This window comes from Onychomys torridus, chromosome 19 (genome assembly GCF_903995425.1).
Source record: "Onychomys torridus chromosome 19, mOncTor1.1, whole genome shotgun sequence".
Taxonomy (NCBI): Eukaryota; Metazoa; Chordata; class Mammalia; order Rodentia; family Cricetidae; genus Onychomys; species Onychomys torridus.
In genome coordinates this window covers 49624282-49645986 of record NC_050461.1, presented here as the reverse complement: position 1 = coordinate 49645986, position 21705 = coordinate 49624282, and the positions used below count along the sequence as shown (strand labels likewise).

At 39.7% G+C, this 21705-nt stretch overlaps 1 protein-coding gene across 1 annotated transcript in view; it reads right to left on the bottom strand.

Annotated features, from left to right (window-relative positions):
- The window catches only part of Oprm1 (opioid receptor mu 1), a 54630-nt gene extending 34596 nt beyond the window's left edge, over positions 1-20034 (bottom strand). Inside the window, exon 1 of the mRNA XM_036169129.1 lies at positions 19454-20034. Within this exon, the coding sequence (XP_036025022.1) occupies positions 19454-19734 (281 nt within the window). The 5' untranslated portion in view covers positions 19735-20034. The remainder of the gene's footprint in view (positions 1-19453) is intronic.
- Between the last annotated feature and the right edge of the window lie 1671 nt (positions 20035-21705).

Genomic DNA, 21705 nt, shown 5'->3' with positions numbered 1-21705 from the left:
AGCAACAGCAGGAAAGACAAAGAGCCCCACACACTGTTCAGAGAATTAGTTTAATTGTAATCAATGGGGTTCTCCTGTGTGGAACAGAGTTGCACTGGGTATCAACATCATAGAAAGATCTTCCATGATGCAATAAACAAACAAACAAACAAACAAACAAAAACAAACAAACCACCCACCACCAACAAAAAAAAACCCAACAACCAAAAATAAGTTGACTTTATAAGCATGTTTCTAAGAGAAATAAAATAGAGTCTGCCCACAACCAGAATAATGTAAAACATCTCCTGATCAACATGAGCCCTGCTTCTCAGGCAGATGACCCCAATCTTATCTCTTAACTATAGTTCTCTACATATAAAGTTATTGATGCTTTTTTTTTTATTGAGTTATCTTTGCATGCTCATTCACATAAACTCCTGTTTCTTTGAATTCTCTTGCGATAACCAATCTCAAATTGTTCTGATGTTCCCTCTTTCTTGGTATAGCAAGCTTATTAAATCTATGATTTTTTGAACCACAGACATATTCCTGCTGTTTTGGGGTTCATGCACATTGATTGTGGAGTGCACTTAGACATTGTAATGTAAATTGGGAGGTTGTGCCATCACCAGGAGGCCAAAGAAAATCAGCCATGGAGAGAGGCATTAGAAATTCTCCAGTGATGTGAACAGATGAGAACAGGCCATTTGGGGGGCTACTATAGCTATGGCAGCTGCTGTACCACTAATGTTTTGGCATGTGTACTCAGCAATGTCTGTAGAATAGGAAATATCCATTCCAGCTAGAGCTAGGCAATTATGGAGGCAAGTGTTTTGTACCATCTCACCATGTTGTCAGCACTGTCTCCCTTTATCAGAGCCTCTGGCCATGCACTGTTATCACACTCTAGGCTATCTCTACCTATAAGATATATCTCACTTCTTCAAATTCTAGCCAAAAAAAGAACCACCACCACCACCACCACCACCACCACCACCACCACCACCAAAATACTCCAGATCAGACTTTAACTCTTGATGCCCTCAAAGCAAAGAGCTTTTTAAAATATCAACTGATTTATATTTATAGTGGGCACTTTCATGCCTTCTAGTGTTAGCTTACATGTTACAATGAGTGAGTTGTGTTCTCTGAGTTAGGTGTAGTAATGTCCTGGATGCCTGAACAACTATCCTAAGAGCAAGCCTAACTGTATTCAAGGGCTATGAACCTATAGACTAGTGAGTAAGAGAAACTTCCTCAATTCTGTTGATTTCCTTTAATTTGCATTCTTTATTAAGTTAGAAGTAAACATTCAGGTATAGCCTGATAGGCACATTGTGTCCTATTAATTTAAAATTAGGACCTATAGGTCTGAGCACTTTGTCTGTGACCTTTAGTCATGTGACTAAACCTTGATTTTCACATCATAAAGAGTTGATTTCATTATCAGTAAAGATGACTGCTGAACCAAATAAAAAGATAGTGGAGACGCATCCTACCTCTGTGCATTGCAGTGACAGCCAGCAGGTATGGCCTGCTTACCGTGTGCTAGGCATCATTCTAAGAAGTTCCCTTGGACTTTTCTCAATCTTCATAACAAACTTATAAGATGGGTATCATTATTTTTTGGTAGATGAATAAACTAGGATTCATGGAGGCTAAATAACTCACTCAGGAATCACTGAGGCAAGGGATCTGAGCAGATGGCTGAGTAGGAAGCTCTAAGAAGCTGTCTCCCTCACTGGGCTATGATTGCATTGGCAGCATCTGTCCGATGTAAATATTTTGGAACTTTGGAGTACATTGACTACTTACAACTTCTATAGGAACATTTGGGCAGTTAACTGCAGTTAATTTTGGTCAAATTTCACTTGTTAACCAGCTAACCCTCAGCCCAGTGGCAAGATATATACAAGCTGCAAGAGCAACTTGGATATAGTGTGTAAGTGCACCAAGAAAGGTAGGCAGCAAGAGCCCCACCCTGCAAATATCAATGTGTGTGTTCTGGTCACACAAATGCAGATACAGAGTCATGGAGCATTCGTGAAATCCTTTCAATGGTGCAAATCCCTTCTCTTGCAGCCAAAGCAACTTCGGGGTGGGGGGATACAAAGCTCCTGGGATTTTTCCTCTCACTTCCTTCATTTTTTTTTTAAACCACCTTTCTTTTGGAAGTCAGACATGAAAAATTAAGACAGCCAACAGAAAGTGCATATATAAAGAAAATGAGAAAGTGACTATTTATGGCCAGTGAATAGTACAGGCTCTGAAAAGGTAGGAAAGACCATAAATTTTCATCTCTGGCTGATGCTTGGAACAGATGATGATCTATGCGATTTAAAACCAAAACCAAAACAAATACCCATAGACTTCAGAGAAAGGAGAGTCTGGTTCCCAGATTTAATATGTTATTGTATTTAAGCTAGATTTTTGCCAAAAATAGCATAGGCACAGACATAGGAAAGCATTGGCTATTTAGAAGGAAAAGAACAAAGGCAGGCAGAGAAATAAAGCAGAGGCTGAAAGAGGTAGGGTGTCAGGCCAAGTAGGGAGAACAACAACCTTGAAAATAAATCTTAACAAAGATCCCAAAAGTGATGGACCAATGTGGAAAAGAATGAGAGAGCAAGATGGACATACTGGGCAGAGGTTGAGAAGCTGAAATGAACCAGAGGGAAATCCTAGAGCTGGAGATTATGGTAACTAAAATGGAGATGAACAGGAGGGAAGTCAGGGAAGATTTAAATGAGCAGAAGAATCATTGAGTGAGGGTCATCCAAATTGGAGGGATTGAATCTGAAGGGCAGAAAGAATGGAAGAACAGAACCACAGGGATGAGTAGGGAGATACAAAGAGGACTAAGACGTGAAACAGAAAGAGAGAAAGAAGTGAGTGTTTGAAATACTGCCAGACACTCCTGACATTGGCTGGATGGTGTGAACATACAAGCATCCAAGAAGATGGCAACCCCCTAGGTAGGATGGAGTAGGAGACTTATTTTGAGATGCACAGTGAACCTGCCCAAAGACAAAGAGAAGCTTAAAAGTATCAAGCTTTTGTCACCTGTAAGGATTTACCTTACAGATTTCTTACCAGAAACATGGAAGCTGGAAGGCAGTCAGAGGGTTAGTATACTCAAAGTGTCAAAAGAAAAACATTATTGTGTAAGAACACACAGACCAAATTTTTTCACACATGAGGGAGAAATTAAGATATTTCCAGATAAACAAAAATTGATGAAATTCGAAAACCCTTGCATTTTAAGACATCTTAAAGGGGGTCTTGCAGGCTAAACTGAAGACATATTTGACAATAACTTGAGGCCATATGAAGATAAGATCTCACTAACAGAAAGTTAACAGGCAATTATAAAAGCTAGCATTATTATACTAGTGGTTTGTAGCTACACACTCTGTTTTCTTCATGAATCACATACCCGAGACAGTAAAAATGTCAGTCTAAAAGCTAGGATTTCTCCAACCTTGCTTTGGAAGTCCACATTTTGTTTTCTACACAAGATACTAATGCCTTAAAAAGCACCATCAGGAAGCAGGAATTATGACTAGATTGATAAACAGTAAGAGATCAAGTCAATAAACCATCCAACTCTTCCAATAAATAAATAAAACCTCTGGACATCAGACATCTAGACAGACCTGCTACCAATCATCAAATGTGCTTAAAGTATTGAAGAAGATAAAACAATCACTTCCTTGTTCTTTTCAGGAGGCTAGCACTGATTTGACATCAAGGTTCAAAAATCATGACCAGCAAAGAAATCTACACTCGTTGTATAAATAAACTTAGGAAAAACTGATGCAAAACGTTCTAAACTGAACATTGTCAACAGGGTTTGCAGCATATTGCAAGCCCTGTAAGTCCAGAAGATCTGATGCCCTCTTCTGGCATCTGTGGCCACCTGCACATCCCTGTACATACATGCCCACAAAAACAAATAATAAAATAAATCTATAAAAATAATTAAAATAGGGTTGGCAAAATGGCACAGTAGGTAAAGGCACTTGCTGTTCAAGCCTGAGGAGCTGAGTTTGATCCATGAGCTAGGGCAGAGGAAGGGAGAGAGTTAACTCCAGAAAATTGTACTCTGACCTCAACACAAGTGCTGTCATACACACACACACACACACACACACACACACACACACACATACACTTTAAAAAATAATTAAAGCGATACGTTTCTATATTGTGTCAGTATTACTCCAAAGAAAATGAATCAGAGTCAAAGAAGTAATGGAGGCAGAATTTATAACTGTTATCTGTTTGTTGTGAAGTGTGGCCTCCTCAGCCCTACAGTTCACTGATGCAATATATACATCCAAACCACGAACTATCTGCATGATAATCAGTTTTACCAAGGTTAGAAAGGCTCATAAACATCTCAACCCATGTTTGTGCAAATGCTCACAAAATCCCTGGCGGCAGCTAAGACCCCATATTTTAAATACCACTGGGATTCCTACCAAATTTCAGCTAGGAAATTACTTAACACTGTAGTTAGAAGTATATTGATGCTCCTTGCTATGCTAATAGAAGACAGTTAGGATTTTTTTCTTGTTGTTGTTGTCTAGAGTTTATCACCATGGAGTTCAGAATTCTTTGGAATTATAACGACATACAGTGTTAAATGGTAGCATAAAACATTAGAACTATAGGCCCAGTTTCAGAATGGGAGGAATTAAATGTGGGGGAAAAAAGCTGTTCTGATGGTTGCTACGTTTTAAAAAGTAATCTGATTAATGCTCATGGCAATTTAACTCGAAAACCCCTTTGTCAAAACTGCAGCTGGGCATTCCCTTCTCACCCTTTCAGTGTGCCCGGATACCTGCTGCTACCTAAGCAGTTTAGCATTTCATTATATCTGCAATAGCAGCTTTCAGGGCCAATTGAAAGAAAAATAAAAGTAATGCAATTTAGCTCCCTGGGATCCTGATTTACATAAAATTACATATTTATGATGACTGTTTTCCATCCAATAATTACATAATTTTTTTTTTAACTTAAATATCATGCCAACCTGGACTTTTTCTAGGAAACAGAAAGCAGCTTATTGAGCTTTTTTCCCTTCTTCTAAGTATTTTTAGGGAGAGATTTTTTGGAAGGTATTTCCCTTCCCCTGTGGAGAATTCAATAGCATTTGCTAGGGGAAAATATGATTCATGAATAAACCAGTAATTTGGCAAAGCAAGGAAGTCCCATTAGTTTTTAAAGGCTGGAAGTTCAGTCTTACAGTGTGACGGGGTTATTAAACCAATGCAGGGGTTGTCTTCCAACTTGGAATGGACTGCTTTGGCACTAACAGTGTTTGAGTCACAAATAAGAAATGCAAGTGTGGTTTTAATAGAAAAACTCTAAGCACAAAGATGATTTATATTTTCCTGTGAAAGCTCTCTATGCAGTATTGTATTGCTTCTGGGGATCATCTACTATTTTTGAAACTTCTTTTAGTTTTGTATTAGTAATTGTTTCTGTCCCTACCATAGGGTTTATTTAAACAATGTGAGGAGTTTGGAAATATGTATGTATGTATATGTATATATGTATACGTATGTGCTATAATATAAATCACTATCATTGTATATAGTAAACTCAGAGAACAGTTTGATGTATTTAATATCCTTACTTTGTGATCAAAATGATATATTTCACAGCTTCTTCTAGCTAAAAATAAAAATATTATTAGACTTTATGTATAAATTTTATGGGACTTCATGCTTTATAGAATCTTGGCATCCAGATCAGTATTTTAAATTTTCATAAAATACACATTTTCATGACTACTTTGTTCCCTCATCAAATATCTCTTTAGTGATTGACACTATAACATACAATCACGTGACACATTCTCATATTCCTTTTCTATAAGTTTGGATTCCTACTGAGACACATCTGACCTACCTTGGAGGAACCTTCAAGAACCAAGTTTTAAAGTGGAAGGGTAGATATGATGGCAAATTGTGTGTGTGTGTGGTGGTGGGGAGCTGAGCCAATGTTGAGAAGATAACAGTTTGGTATTTAAGTGGCTAGGATATGGCGGTTATTAAAAACGTGTTTGATTAGTTGAGAACACCCAAGGAAATGATAGATATGTCTCTGGGGTTATCTTCTTGGCCTTAGCTTGCCAAGCGTTTTATCTCTGATAGTGACAGGAAACTGCTAGTTTAGGGTTAGCCCTAAATTGAGCTGTTTTTCAAAAACAAATGTTAGTCTAATTTCTATAGTAGTCTGCTATTACATTTTTTGAAATCAAATATAAACATCTGTTAAATGTATTGGAATTCACGAACTTTATTACTCAATTTTACAGCTAGGGAGATTTTAGTAATTTTGTGGCCATTGCATTTTCTGCTCTGTGAAGTAACACTTTCTTTACTACCCTGAGTGTCTTATGTCAGGTATTTGTGAAGTGCTGGGTGTACAGTAGAAGTCGGGACATCTGACATCACCTCCCAGAAACTCTTGTGTGATGCATGTGCTCTTAACCACTGAGCCCTCTCTCCAGTCCCAAGGATTTTCCTTTTGAGAATTCCAAGTTTCTTTTAGCCACTAGCTGCTTAGGGGCATCCCTCTAAATACTTTTCTGGGTTTTTTTTTTCCCATTTCTTTCTGTTTTTCTTGGTAGTGCTGGGAATTGAACCAAGGGCCTCACAGTTGCCTGCCACGCTTCCTACCACTGAACTATATCCTCAGCCCAGCACTGCTATTTTCACTAGAAACAGGGCACTGAATAGCAAAGGGTTAACAATTGTTGCAGCATTAGCATAATATCATCTGGCCAATAATGTATGTAATATGTATGTAAATGAATATACATGTGGGTACATTAAAACATGAATAAAAAAGAAGAAGAAAGGCTAAATACTAAATATAATGGGATGAGAAAGAACTTAATACAGGTAATGGACCTGAGTTATGAAAGTGGAGATTAAGCTAGTTGGTACTCTAGTTCTAGTTCTTTTGCGGGGAGGGGAGGTGATAGATAAGTGCATAAAATACATTTGATAGTGAAACGTAAAATTTATCACGAAGCTATACAGCTTCCATTGCAAATGCCAACTGTATAGAAGTTATTTAATTATATAGACTTTAGGTCTGGCTGGTATTGGTATGTGGTGTTTTTATTTGTTTACAAGTTTTTATTTTAAAATAATAAACTTTATAAAGTTAACTAAAATATTATAATAAGTTAGTGTACTGAAACAGTTCAGCTGTCTTACATCCCATAGCCTTCTGAGCTTTAAAATATAAGACTGGAAAGATAAAGGAAGGCAGTATCTGTCCTTCAGAAACTTGTTTTCACCAAGTAGGAAATTTCTGATGTGTGTGTGTGTGTGTGTGTGTGTGTGTGTGTGTGTGTTGTGTGTGTGTGTGTGTTGTGTGTGTAGGTGAATTATGGAAAAAGTCGTGGTTCTTGGATGAATGATAGATCTCCAAAGCTAAGCCTGGCACAGTGACTGTCTCCTGATCATTTACTGACATGAGTATCAGTTTTGCTGGTCACAGATGTGGAATGCTGGCAGTGATAGTGTGTATGGCAGTATCTTCAGATTGTAAATGAACTTTCACAAGTAAAAGCCCACAAATAATTAATGGATTCTATTTTCCCAAGCTGAAAGGAAACTCAGACTCAGAAAATTAGACTAGACCCAGTTGGCCTGAGAAGAAAGGTTAAGTGAAAATGTCACAGGGTGATATAAAGAATACCCTGAAGATACAGGCTTGTAAGGGGCGAGTCGCCTACTTCCTCCATTTCTTACTTCTGTGAAGTAGGGTCTATCAGTAATAGAATAGTCACCAACAGGTTGTTACTTAGGGACTGGGGCCGGACGTTGGTGGCGCATGCCTTTAATCCCAGCATTTGGGAGGCAGAAGCAGAGGCAGAGGCAGGCGGATCTTTGTGAGTTCGAGGCCAGCCTGGTCTCCAAAGCAAGTTCCAGGAAAGGCGCAAAGCTACACAGAGAAATCCTGTCTCAAAACAAAACAAAACAAAACAAAACAAAACAAAACAAAACAAAACAAAACAAAAACATAGGGACTATTCTGAGAAGACAGAAATGGAGAGAATATACCAGCCAGACATCCAGCTGACAGCCCTCAACAGTAAACTCGCACATCTGTCCCCCATGCAGTCAGACGTGGCAGTTTTAGAGACTGAAAAGTTAAGTGTCATATAGAATTTTGCTCAAATATTAGTTCTGTCAATTTTTTAGTTAGCTGGATTTGGACTTAATAAATTTGTCACCGGTGAAGGTTAGAAAATGTTACTACTTTTCTTAATCTGTTGATATAAGCCCAGGAATGTTTACAACAGTAGTGTAATTTAGGATGGCTAGTAGGGAATCTAGGACATTGTAACATCATTGTAACATCCAGAAAATGCCAATAATGGAGACAATGATGACCAGGATGGTACCCATGGACAGATATCTAGGGACCACATCTTCTGTTTTGTTCTTGTTTGTTTTTTTGGGCTTGTGTATATGATTACCTTTCCTTGTCCTAACATGGGTTCTAGATGTTGTGCGTGTGTACTAAAGACAACAGGTGTCCTGACCCACCATTGTTCTAAAAGCACAACTGTTTCCAAATGGTTTCTTAGAACAACTATCATTCCAAAATGTTTCAGGGTTTCGATTCTATGACTTTGTTCCAACTAGAATGCTAATCAATACATTGCATTTTGTATATCAACTTAGCATCAAAACACTGTGTGAGGAAAAAATGTAACAGATGTACTGGAGCACATTTGTTTTGTCACTGTACCAGAATCAGAGCGATTTTATTACCTTAGAAGACATGTCCTTATGTCAAATATGTTTTGAAGGTGTTTGAAACCAAAGGCATGTAGAGGGTACGTTCATTCTTTGCTTCACCTGCTGTTATTTGGAACTTCTAAATTGCTGGGAGAACAGTGCTGGTGAAATCTTCTTCCTTAGACTACACTTTGGAGGAAAAGGAGCATGCCATCAAATTTGGCCACTCTTAGCTAAATCTGCTATATCAAAGAGAGTGCTTTGTTCATAGTTAGTGGTCAACAAACATAACAACTATGTTTAATCTTCCTTAACATCACTCTGTGTGTTAGTTGCTTTTTTGAGGCTGTGATAAAGCACAGCTTTTAGAACGAAGAATCTATCGGGGGTCCAGGCTTATGGCTCCAGAGGGATCATTGTGGGGAAGTAGCAGTCATAGAAGCTGGAGCAGAATCTGAGAGGTCACATCTCAAACCCCAAGCATGGAGCATGGAGAGACACAGAAAGAAAGAGAGACAGACAGAGACAGAGACAGACACAGAGACAGAGATAGAGACAAAGAGACAGAGACAGAGAGACAGACTGAGACAGAGAGATAGAAACAGAGAGAGAGACAGAAAGAGACAGAGAGAGACAGAGAGACAGACTGAGACAGAGAGATAGAAACAGAGAGAGAGAGAGAGACAGAAAGAGACAGACAGAGACAGACAAAGAGAGACAGAGAGAGAAAGAATGGAATGGTTTAAGACAACCCTCAGTGACATGGTTCCTTCAGCAGGACCTCCAAAATTTACCTAAAGAGTGCTATCAGCTACGGACAAAGTATTCCAACATCTGAGCCTGTGAAGGACAGTCTTATTTAAAGCATCCATGGTCTGGTAAGCAATTTCTACCTGGTGTGGACACACACACACACACACACACACACACACACACACACACACACACAACCAATAATAATATGTGGGAAAGGGTAGCAGGAGGATCAGGAGTTCAAGGTCATCTTTGAATTACAAAGAGAATTTGAGGCCAGCCTGTGGTACATAACAAAGACTTTGAAATCCACACAATTTTAAGGCACCAATTTTAATCCTTAGATATATGTTTTATTTTTACAAAGGAATTAATTTTTACTTCCTTTTTTCATCAGAAGGAAAAAATGTTAGGAGGCTCTTTATTAGTGCTGCCCGCTTTTAATATAGTCACGTATTTTAGCAACCTTAACCCATCATAGAAAGCAAATTCCCATTTAATTTCACTCAATCCATGTGCTTTTCTTTCCAGAGCTGATGGGGCATGAATAAGAATGAAATAATGTCAGTAATAATTTCCTTTATTCTTCTTGGCAAGCACAACCAAGTGCAGATGTTCAGGTTGTACTGATGGCAACATTTTTCAATTAACATTTAATCTTCCCCCACAGAAAGTTCAACCTCACCCTGGCATGGAACCCAGCATTTCGATGGAAGAATGTTGAGAAACAAAGAAAGCCCCCCCACCTCCATTTCCATCGCTTTGCTGTTCCTTGTAGAGTCTTCCTTCTGAGAGGGCCCAGTGTGCCTCAAGGGTTTTAATCCCCCCACATTCAATGCTTGCTTTATTTGTGCAGGTTGCTGCCTTGACTTTGGCAGTTGACAGGCACTGTTTTTCAAGTCTTGGAAAAATCCATTATTCAGGCATTTGGAATAAATAAACCAGTAGAGCTCGAAACCTCCACTACCTCCTAGAAACACTTCATCTTCTTACCCATTTCACTTTGATTAGAGACTCAACCTCAACAAAAGTCAGGATGACTCTTCATTGGGAATGAAGTTTTAAATACCTAAACTTCCACAGCTCACGTGCAGACAGAGCTGTGGGTATAAGTAATTTCTTCTGACTCATGCGAACAAGTCTTGGGTTAATAAGAGTTTTATCTTATAGTGTCAGTACTCACCTTCCCTTACCATACAAATCTAAAAGTGAAATATTTAAATATCAATTTGTCTAATCTCAGTTTGATATTTTTGGAGACAAGTTTTTCAATCTGGCCTAAAACTCATCCTGCAGCCCAAGCTGGCTTTGAATTCATGACATATTTTGTTCAAAAATTTTGTTTGTATTTCCCCCCTTCTGAATTTATTAGCCATACAAAAAGGTTCATCAACAGGGAACCAGATGCATAATCTATCTGCAGAATTTCTTCTCTCCCGCAAGATGGGTTTGGAGTGACCCAATGCCTTGAGAAAGAGTTAACAGGAAAGACAAGAAAATTAACCACAGTGATACCCATGTGGTGCTTTGCTTTGTTTCTATAGGCTGAAAATGTAATCTATAACTAAATACATTTTAATGGACAAAACTTGTGATCTAGTACAAGTAAAGGCTGTGGATGCATGCCACTGTGATGATAGTGATGACCTGTGTCCTGTGGGGTTGGAGTGTGAAGAAGTTTGGAAGAAATCAACCAATCTTTTCTCTCTTGCAGAGAGAACACTTCAGAGGAAGCAAAAATTTCTAGTATAGTATATAAACTTAGATCTGAAATCCATCTGAGATTGAACATGGGTAGTATTCTTCACAAAACACTCACTAATAAGATTCAAGTCGCTTGGGTAGCTGGCACAAACATTTAATAATGGGCAGATATTCAAACCTGTCTTTTTGCTACAGGTTTAGCACTCCATCTACTATGTCTATTCTGAAGAGAACTGCCAGACCCTATTTAAGGAAAAAATTATACGTTCTTGGGCTTGAACTCTCCTGGAAGTTAATTTGCTAGTTACACTATACACAGTCTCCTAGAGTTCAGATCTTTTATACTTCCTTAAAACAGGACTCAGGTTCTTATTCACTAGACCAGCAAGGTGGACCAGACTGGAGCAGTAGGAACTTAGATGCACATTGTATGTGTGAAAGAGCTTTCTACATGTCAATTCCCAGGCCATTTCTCAGAGACTGCAAACAAATTAGCCCTCTATTGGCAGTGGCCTCTCCTCATCCTCTGTCTCCATGTCCTCCTTCTCCTCCTTTTCGCTCCCTCCTCTTCTTCCTCCATCTCCTTCTCTTCCTCCTCATTCTCCCCTCTTTCTCTTCATTCTCCCCTCTTCCTCTTCCTCCTCATTCTCCCCCTCTTCCTCTTTCTCAGTTTCCTTCTCTTCCAACTTCTTTTCAAAAAGAACTTCTTAGGTAATGTTAATTTGTAACCAGAAGAGAAACATTGTTCTGGAAAGCTGCTCCTGTGTCCTTAAGGGTGTTGTAAGGCTTTGTGCAGTGGGTATGATGTTCCATGGTTAGTTAAAAGGAAAATCACATTTTATTATTCTTTTTATGTAGACTGGGTTCCTGGCTAGAACTTGGATCCAGTTCTCACTTAAGAATATTCCATCAAGGTATGGAACCAGGTATGAAGAGGATCTCAAACAATGTACACAAACTCTTTGAAAAAACCATGGACAGAAGTCAGGAATCACCCATAGCCTCAGAACATCTTGATCTCCTTTAATAGTCCCTCTTACCAGCTGGACAGACTGAAATAAGGGAGTGACAGTGTTCAAAACAACTTTTGGGAACTATAGTTATCAAATGTTTAAAATACAACTGTGTTACATAAGTCAGAAAGAAAAAAATGAAAAAAAAATCAGTTTTTTTTTGTTTCAAATTCCATAAAGATATTGATAGGCTTATGGGGCCCTTCCATTCCCTGAGAATCTAAAAGTAGTTATTGGTTGATGGCTAATGACTTCAATGGTGTGGCCACTTAAATATTGCCAATGCTCATGTAAACAACACAAATGAAATCAAATGAGTCATTGTAAAACAATCATGAGAGTGGTACTAGGTAGGAAGAAGGTGACCAGTAGGTAGGAGAAAGGAACAGAAGAGGGTAAGGAACATATGATTGGCATGCATTATAAAAATGTCATAATGAAACCCATTTTATGTATGAACAATATATGTAAAATCTTGGAGGAGCAGGGCTTAAATATTCATCAATAATGAAATAAATAAATTTAAAAACACCTGAGTGACACCTAGAAGCTGCCAATCACCATCTGGCTGTGTATGGTGAGTTCAGCATGTCTGGTATGCAGGCATATTTGGCTTGAGGGTAGATTTCATATGTCCCAAGAAGTTAATATGAATTCACATATGACAATTTCAGTTTTTCTCAAAAGCCTTCAAGTGATTAAAGGTGAAAATGCTGTGCAAAAGTCTGCAAAATTGCCTGGAATCAAGATGAGCACGAAGAATATTTGAGATGGAAACCTTTAGAAATCCTCTTTTCTTAGCACTCACCCTTAATCACTGGCTAAGGGTGGTCAGGAATGCTGGTAATCATTTGGGCCAACGGAGAGATGGAAGCCTGAGGAGATTTAGAGGCAATCCTGTGTGTCTACTACTAAAACCCAACTTAGCATCAATTTAGGAAATGCAATGTTGCTGTCGAAACCGTCTGTGGCTACTGTGCTGTGTGTATTGACTTCATATTTCTACTGCTGTTTTTGGAGCTTGAAAAATATGTTATTTCAACAAAATTCTTTGTATCTGTTAAGAATATAGCCACTGCATGAATATAAAATTTTCTATCTCTTTACCATCCTTTGGCTAATGAGATCTTGTGGACCAAATCTAGCCAATCAACTTTCTTTCTATGATTTGTTAGCAAAGAATGATTTTGTGATTTTTAAGTGGTTGAAAAAAAAATTAAAAGAAAATATTTTTAGGCAGATGAATCTAATATGGAAGTTCAAACTTCAGTGTCCATATAAAGTTTTATTGAGACATATTTGTTTCTATTTGTTTACACGATGTCTACGGCTTCTAAGCTATGATCACAGAGCTCAGCCATTAGAACAGGGATCATCTGGTTGTAGAAACAAAGCATTTACTTTCTAGCCTTTGATAAGAAATGCTGGACAAGGTGGCTATCTACTCATCATCCCGTGGACAGAAGTCATGTGTGCATCTGAGTGCTCCAAAGTGAGGTGAGCCACGCTTGGAGTAATTTAAGCTCAAATTTTACTTTGTCTAATGAAAGAATTTAGGGTAATAAAATAGATTAAATAGATTTTAATTTTACCAACTGAATCTGCAGCTGATTGTATATTCCTACCATCTTCAGTGTTGGAGAACGCAGACAGATTTACAGACCTAGAGTTATTAAGTTGTAGGCAGAACCCTGATTTAATGAACCATTAAAAACTAGAATAAAGAATTTGTTGCTTAAAATGGCTTTTAAAATTGCTAAATGTAGGTATCAAATCATTGTGATGCTATAGCTATAGACCAGTTACTACTTATTAGGTAATTGCCTCCCTTTATTTTAGAACTGCTTTGGAAAGGAAGGATAAGAATTCAGACAATGGAACTGAATCCCAAATTATGCTCTCCAGACATTCTGTTTCCATTATACAATTTTAATTTTACTTAACTGACTGTCTTTAGAAATACATGGAAAACAATTTAATTTTGACAGTTTTACTCCAATATACAAACTAAAATATGCCATGTCTGATTTTGAGTGTGTCTGGTACACCTAGGTATCTAGTGCTGAAGCGATGAGGAAATTATGGGTATTCACTTTGCTTTCATTCTATTCTGTTTGATGGTAGTGTATGCTCAAAGCATGGAACTCATCTTTGCATGGTGATCTCACTGCTGTATGTAATCATGTATAGCTGAACTTCTTGGTTGTCTTATTTGAGTCAGTTCTGAGTATCTGAAAATCCTGCATCTGTAGACTTAAGCAACTGCAGTTCAAAAGCATTTGGGAGATTTTGCACTGTACTGAACATTCACAGACTTCTTTTCTTGTTGTTATGCCCTAAAAAGTGCAGCATGCCATCAATTTGCACAGCATTTCCATTATATTAAGATTATATGCAAGATATAATTTAAGAATCAAAGTTGAAGGCAAATAATGGACCATTTAATAGAAAGGCTTGGAGCTTCTGGACTTGGTATTTACAGGAGTCCTAGGGCCAAATCCCCTTTGGGTACCAAGAGTTCACACTATTTCCTTGAAGATTGTTATATCTGCTGCCAATCCTTATTCCAGGAGGAAACTGTAGAGGAGACGTGATTGAAATTATTTAGCCTTAAAAAAATGTGCTTATGGGCTTTCGAATTCACTCTAGAGCTTGAATGGGTTGGTAGAGAACCCTGCATTACTTGAAGGGCCCTGTTTGTAAATTCCCAGGTTGTGGTGATGTTGTGTTCCCCAAAATATTGTGCACCCTAATAAATTTATCTGGAGTCAGAGAACAGATAGCCACTAGATACAGAGACAAAAATGGTGGCTAGAAAATGGGTCAGAGAAAGCTATAGCAGAAGTTGGGCAATTGTGGTGCATGCCTTTAATCCCAGCACTTGGGAGGCAGAGCTAGGCGGATCTCTTTGTGTTCAAGGATACAGCCAGCATGGAGACACACGCCTTTAATCCCAGAAAGCGAGTCTTTAATCCCAGGGAGTGACAGCAGAAAGAGAAAGATATATAAGGCATGAAGACCAGAAACTAGAGGCATTTGGTTGGTTAAGCATTTGGCTGGTTAAGCTTTTAGGCTTTGTGCAGCACAGTTCAGCTGAGAGTCATTTGGATGAGGACTCAGAAGTATGCAGTCTGAGGAAACAAGACCAGCTGAGGAACTGACGAGGTGAGGAAGCTGTGGCTTGTTCTGTCTCTCTGATCTTCCAGTATTCACCCCAATAACTGGCCTCAGGCTTGATTTCATTAATAAGAACTTTTAAGATCCTGCTACACCAGGTGACTCCAAAGAAGGTGATGCTCTGCCTCTGGGCTCTCCTACTGTTAGCCAGTATCCCTTTTGAAGTCTAGGCTTTGCCCCATTTGCTTCTTCGTAGGTTTTTTGTTTATGAGTCTGAACTAGGCTAGCTAGGTATAAGGGAAAGAGAAGCACCTTACATGGTGGCTGGAGGCAGTGCAGTCACAGAGCTGTGTGATACAGCTGAGTGTGATGGGATTGCTTAAACAGTAAAAACCAAGACTATCCAAACTGGCTGGGACCAGCACAACTGGCCAAGTTCCCCACTAACTGTGCTATGCTTCAGTATGGTACCTTATTGTTAGCCTTCCAGAATTGAATGTTCCCATCATGCATCTCATGCTATGACACCCCCTCAACTCCATATAAGGATAGAAAAGTGTAGCAAACCCCACCCCTTTCCTGGAATCCCTCACCTTATTTCATGAACAATCCTCCCCTCTATAAATGTTTTTCTGTAAAACTGAGTGGTCCAAAATACTTGGTGTTGTTACATTCTTCTGAGAAGCCCTCACTTCCTCTTGGGGGCTAAAGTTTGCTCTGTAAGGGAACTTCCTAATTCTAATTCCTTGCATGCCCCCCCCCTTGCTAATTATTTCTCTGATCATGACAAAGAGTAGGAAGCACTAGATGGAAGTGACAGTTTGGTGTCTGAGACCTTCCTAGTCTTCATCAACCACAGCACCTTTGCTGTTGGAAATTCCCACATATATAGTGATAGAATCCCAAACACAGGGAAATTGTTAAGTGCCTTATAGAGAAAGTATGCATGTTCGACTTTGTGTAAATATGACTTTAGACATGCACAGCAGGCTGCGAGTTCAGTGGAAATTGATCTGTAATGTTTATTAAACAGGATGTATTGATAAGCTGATGAATGTTTTTCAACCAGAGGCTCACAACAATACTGTGGTAGTCATGGAGACTTTTCAGAGAGTATACCATGATGAATGATGAAAACCATTGAACTCATTTCTTTTTTACTTTCTTATTCCCATGGTGACAGTAGCAATCTGATATCAATTCAAAGTTGATGGAGTTGTATGTGTTTTTATGCACATATATGCATGTCTCTGTGTGTATTTGAGCTGTGGCTTGCTGGTATCAGTCTGCAATACTGATGCCTCTTTGGAGAAAAATTCCCCCCCTTCTCTCTCTCTCTCTGTGTGTGTGTGTGTGTGTGTGTATACACAAAGCAGTTTTCCCCATTTTAAAACCAAAAGTCTTCTTAGGTGATGGCTACTTATGACATTTCTATGGAGTTGTGTTTGTATCTTTGATCTAGGACAGAATCCTATTTTATCTTTTACATTCCTTAGAACTGAACTTTACAAGAATCCTACATAAGGTTTGCTCATTTCTGGTGTTGTGGAAGGGATAATGAGGACAGTCCTGAGAAGAGAGACATTAATCATATCATCGGGACCTCAGTTATGTTTGTTGCTGTTTTTGTTGTAGTTATCTATGATTCACTCAACATACTAAGCTATTTTTGAAGATACTGCCCCCGTCTCTCTAACAGCTGTAGCTATTGGACTACTTAATCGTATTTGTTGTTTCAAGCAGGCAGATGTTATTGAGCTCTTCTCATTATTGCATGGATTCGTTATTGTACTTTCCATTTGCAACAGAGTGACAAAGTCTCCGAGATTATCTGGGACATAAAACCTCCAGACATTCAGTTAAATATGCTCAGCTACCTAGGCACAGTTTCTTCAACCCACAGATGCTTCACCAGCACTTTATCTGTCACCGAACTACCAATTTTTCTGTTGCACATTCTTATTCCCAGAAGATTATCTGCCCATGGAATTGAGCACCCGTTCTGCCACAGGTGGGTGTTTGGATTGACCTTTCAAGTAGAACTGCTTCTTTCAGAACTTTTAGTACAGAGAATAAAGCACAATGCCATGTTCCCAGTGTGACATGGTGTCACCATGTGACTCTAAGTGAACAAGTGAGAGGCAATGCCTTTAAAATGAATCTACCCAGCCAGCAACCTGCTCAGCACTAGGAAAAGACCAAACTGTCTGCCTCAGCTGGTGCCTGAGCTACTCTTTATAGAAAATAGAAGCCAGAGAAGATAAAAAAACGAGGAAGGAGGATGCTGCAGACTAATAAGGAGAAAAGACTCTTGGATGCTTTGGCGATTGTTTCATGCCTTCTAAACCCAAGAACCCACCCATAAACTTGGGCTATTTTGTTATTTCAGTATTATTATTGTAAACCAAGATTTCACTGTTGATGTAGCAACAGAATTAACTCAAATAATCAATTTCTATCCCAATTAACAGAAAAGTATGTGAGCTAAGTGACATCCAGGGGTGTTGCACTAGTGACTATCTTTCCTTGAGTAAACAATTGGTTTTCTTTGTATTGGTTCACTCATCTAGCACAGATAACCCCTAGTCCATTCCAGTTCTTTCATCTTGTGATTCTGTGATTCATTTTTTCCTCTAGGAACAATGAACAACATATTCTCCTTACTACAAGCCGTCTTTAAATTACTGCCTTAACTGTGGGATGAGAGTGGTTTTTAGTCTCTCATTTGAATCTCTGTGCTGAATTGCAGAAAGTAGGTGTTTGAAAGCATACATTTTCATATTGATTTCCTTCCTGTCTTTTTTCCTTCTGCTGTTAGCCTTCCTCTCGATAGGTGGTGCTCTTTTCTCAGAGACATAGTCCTCACCCAAAGATCAGAGGAATCAGTCTTACTTTAAACAATCATTAATTAAAGAAATCAGACAAGCAATTTGCAGTACCTTGGGAACAAAGGCATAATGAGGGAAATGATCTTTCAATGACCTGAGCACTCTGTTGAAGCCTGTGACATGTGTGCTGGATAGGTAAAGCAAATATTGTAACTAAACATGAAAGTGCTAAGCTCATGATGCCACATAACACCACTGGGAAGGAGGACTTAAATCAGGAGCCATTTTAAAGTGCTGGGATAGCCATCTACTTTAACAAAAGTGGGTAGATAAGTATTCCACACTAACAGGCAGAATCTGAACGTGTAACTCATTACCAACACAGTAACTCAACACAACACACTGACCAATACCTTGCTCAGTCTTTGCCAAATTCATCTATTACACCCCCAAACAACAGGAAGTAGACCTCAAACTCTTTGGAAGTCAGACAGAGATACTTTCCTCTCCAGACCATCCTGAACAGCTCCCTGTAATACATAACATTGTCGTTTTTTATCATCCCTAATTGACTTCCACATTTGCAAGCATTGAAAAATTGTTATGCCCTGTAGATGCCCTGAGCTACCCAGCAATTCCAGATGCCACTCAGGACTCCCTGAGCAGATCTGCAGGAAGAAAGTGCAGACTGAGCTTAAACATCACAGCAGCATGCTTGCTACATCCAAGCCACCCTGCCCTGGAGAGATGCCAGGAAAACTCCCTCCACCTGGGGCAGTCTCAGGATGGAAGAAGAGGAAGAGAAAAACTCCCCAAACACAGGAGAATGGGTGGGGCTGTGGTCCAACCTAAATCAGCAGGTCTGAGAAAGTTAGCAGAGTTTATCTCTTTAACCTACTAAGAAGCCTCTGCCTTTCGATTAGGGAAAGCTAACTAGATTTTTTATCTCTCTCACTCTTCACAACTCACTGTTCTTGCAGCTCATGCAGTAGGATGATTGAGACTCTCTTAGCATAAGAAAGCGATCTAAGATGAAGCCCTTCCCCCTCCCCCCTAACCCATATCTTAAAATCTTTGCCCAAAGAAACTTCTTGGTTTTGGAATGTTGAACAGTGCTTTATCAAGGGAGGGAGGAAAAACCCAGAAAAGTAAAATTTCACACACAAACAGCAAGTGCTCTATCCAAGTCACCCCATCTTTGTACCTCTTTCCTTCTCCTCTATCCTTCACAGACTTTGTCTCCTTCCCCTCTGTGGGGCTCCGCGCTCAGGGCATTCCTTACCTGACAATCACATACATGACCAGGAAGTTTCCGAAGAGGCCCACTACGCACACGATAGAGTAGAGGGCCATGATGGTTATGGCTGTGACCATGGAAGGACTGCCCGCCGAAGGGCACAGGCTGTCGCTCCCGCCAAGCCCGGTGCGGTTCAGACCGCATGGGTCGGACTGGTTGCCCTCTACATGGGACAAGTTGAGCCAGGAGGCAGATGCTGGGGAGCAACTCGGAGCCAAGGGGTCTGAACAGTCGCTGGTGTTCCCCGGGCCGGTGTGGCTGTCCATGGTGCTGAAGGCCTGCAGCGGACTCGATATGGACAATAACTGAGAGCACCAAGACTTTTTGGGTTTTCACGATCCCCAGCCTCTTCCTCTCCCAGCTGCCTCAGCTCTGTCAGTTTCTTACACAGACCAGCCCTGGCGGAACCAGAGAAGAGCGTCAGCCAGAAGGGAACGCCTGAGCGTCTGATATTCTCCTCTGCTTGGAGCCCCCTCCCACCTTAGAAGTACACGGAGCCGCATCCCTAGCATCCCAAAGCACTGCTCACTCGGTGGAAGGGAGGGAGCCTGTGAGGGATCCAGGGGCTGGAGAGGAGGGAGGAGAGAGAAGGCGTGGATTTTGCGCAAAGCAACTCTGAGAGTCAGTCTCCCCTGTCTCCATGCACTTCCCAGCAAAACGAGAGTAAAGTGGGGTGAGGTGGGGGGCAGAAACTTGAACGTTGCAGAGAAGGGTGGGAAGAGAGGCAGTTAAGTTTCTTTGCAACAAGGATGCATAAGGTAAAGGGGGGTATGCTTGTTTTATTCCCCCCAGTTCTGTTTTTCCTTTTCTAATCAGTCAGGGAAGTCATTGATCTGTTATTTTCTCAATGACCCTTAAACCCCCACACTCTTCCCACCCAGCTGCCCAATGCAATGATTTGAGGCTGCAGAGCCACTATTTTCTTCTTTCCTAAGATCCCCATGTCTGAAGCAAAAATATAACTCCAGTTTCTCAAATTTTCAACCCTACAAATCTATTTTGAAGCAACAAGGGGTTTCCTCTGAAAAAGAAAAATTTTGTGAGGGAAGCGTATTTCTTGTGCCCCCATTCCCTCAATTTATCTTGGATTGGGTGGTCTCTTTGCATCTGAATTTGTCCCAGGGAAGAGGAAGCACAGACATGAGGGAGGAGGGGCAAAACCCAGTAAAATCCACTAATCATCACACTGTCTCTCCTAGCTCCACTCTCATGGACCTGCTTAGAGAGCTTTTACCCTTCCTTCGGGGGTCACAAGCTTTTGGGGAGCAGGCGACCGAACTAAGGAGAAATTGTACCACTTTATTCTTTCTACGGTAGAGGTTCCTAAGACCCACATGGCTCCTTTGAGTATGAAACAGCCCAAACAAGACCCATGAAGAACAAGGATGCATTTAAAAAAATTTGATCTCATGTCTAAGTTCACAAGTGCTTCTGAAGGAATACAAGTTTAAATTCAACAATAGTGTGTTTTCTTCTTCTTTTCATCCCTGTGCATGTACCTGCTTGTGCATACCCATAGTTTTTAACTGTAAACATTGAAATTAAATGGGCTTGATTGTTTGTGGGAAGTTTAACTGTATTCTCATAGACTGTGGAAAGCAGGCTTAGAAGGAACACATAATTCTAATTTTACTTTTAGACATTCATCTTGAAAACAGATAACTCACAGCTAAACTATTAATCATAGACTTTGGGACAATGTTCAGTATTATTTTTACCTTTTTCCATTAAAGGGTATAATTTCAGCACTAATGTAGATAAAATTTCCCAGTGATTTCTAAAATACCTTTAAATGCATTATTCTAGGAATAAATGTGTCAATTCACATGATTGAGCTGAAATCTGTATGCTCACTCATTCATCGGTCTTCTGAGGATGCACATAACCATCCTCACTCCCTTCATGTGAGGACAAGTCAGTACACAGTGCTTACTGCTGCTTTTGCTGTCAGATTGTTTTGTGGTATAGCCCTGTCATCTCTAGCAGTGTGAGTCTGAATAGGTTACTTTACCTTATTGAGTCATAGTTTTCTTTTCAGAGTAAGAGCCTGAACTTTATTCAATGATATGTTCTCATCTGAGATCAATATCTCCCTTCTATTTCTGTTTCTCATGCTTCACAAAGAGTAATTATCGTCCTTCGATTACTCCAAATGAAACATTTCCTGAACACCATTTCATGTCTTCATGAGTCTGTCTGTCTGTCTGTCTCTTCTTTCTCTATCATCTATTTTCCTA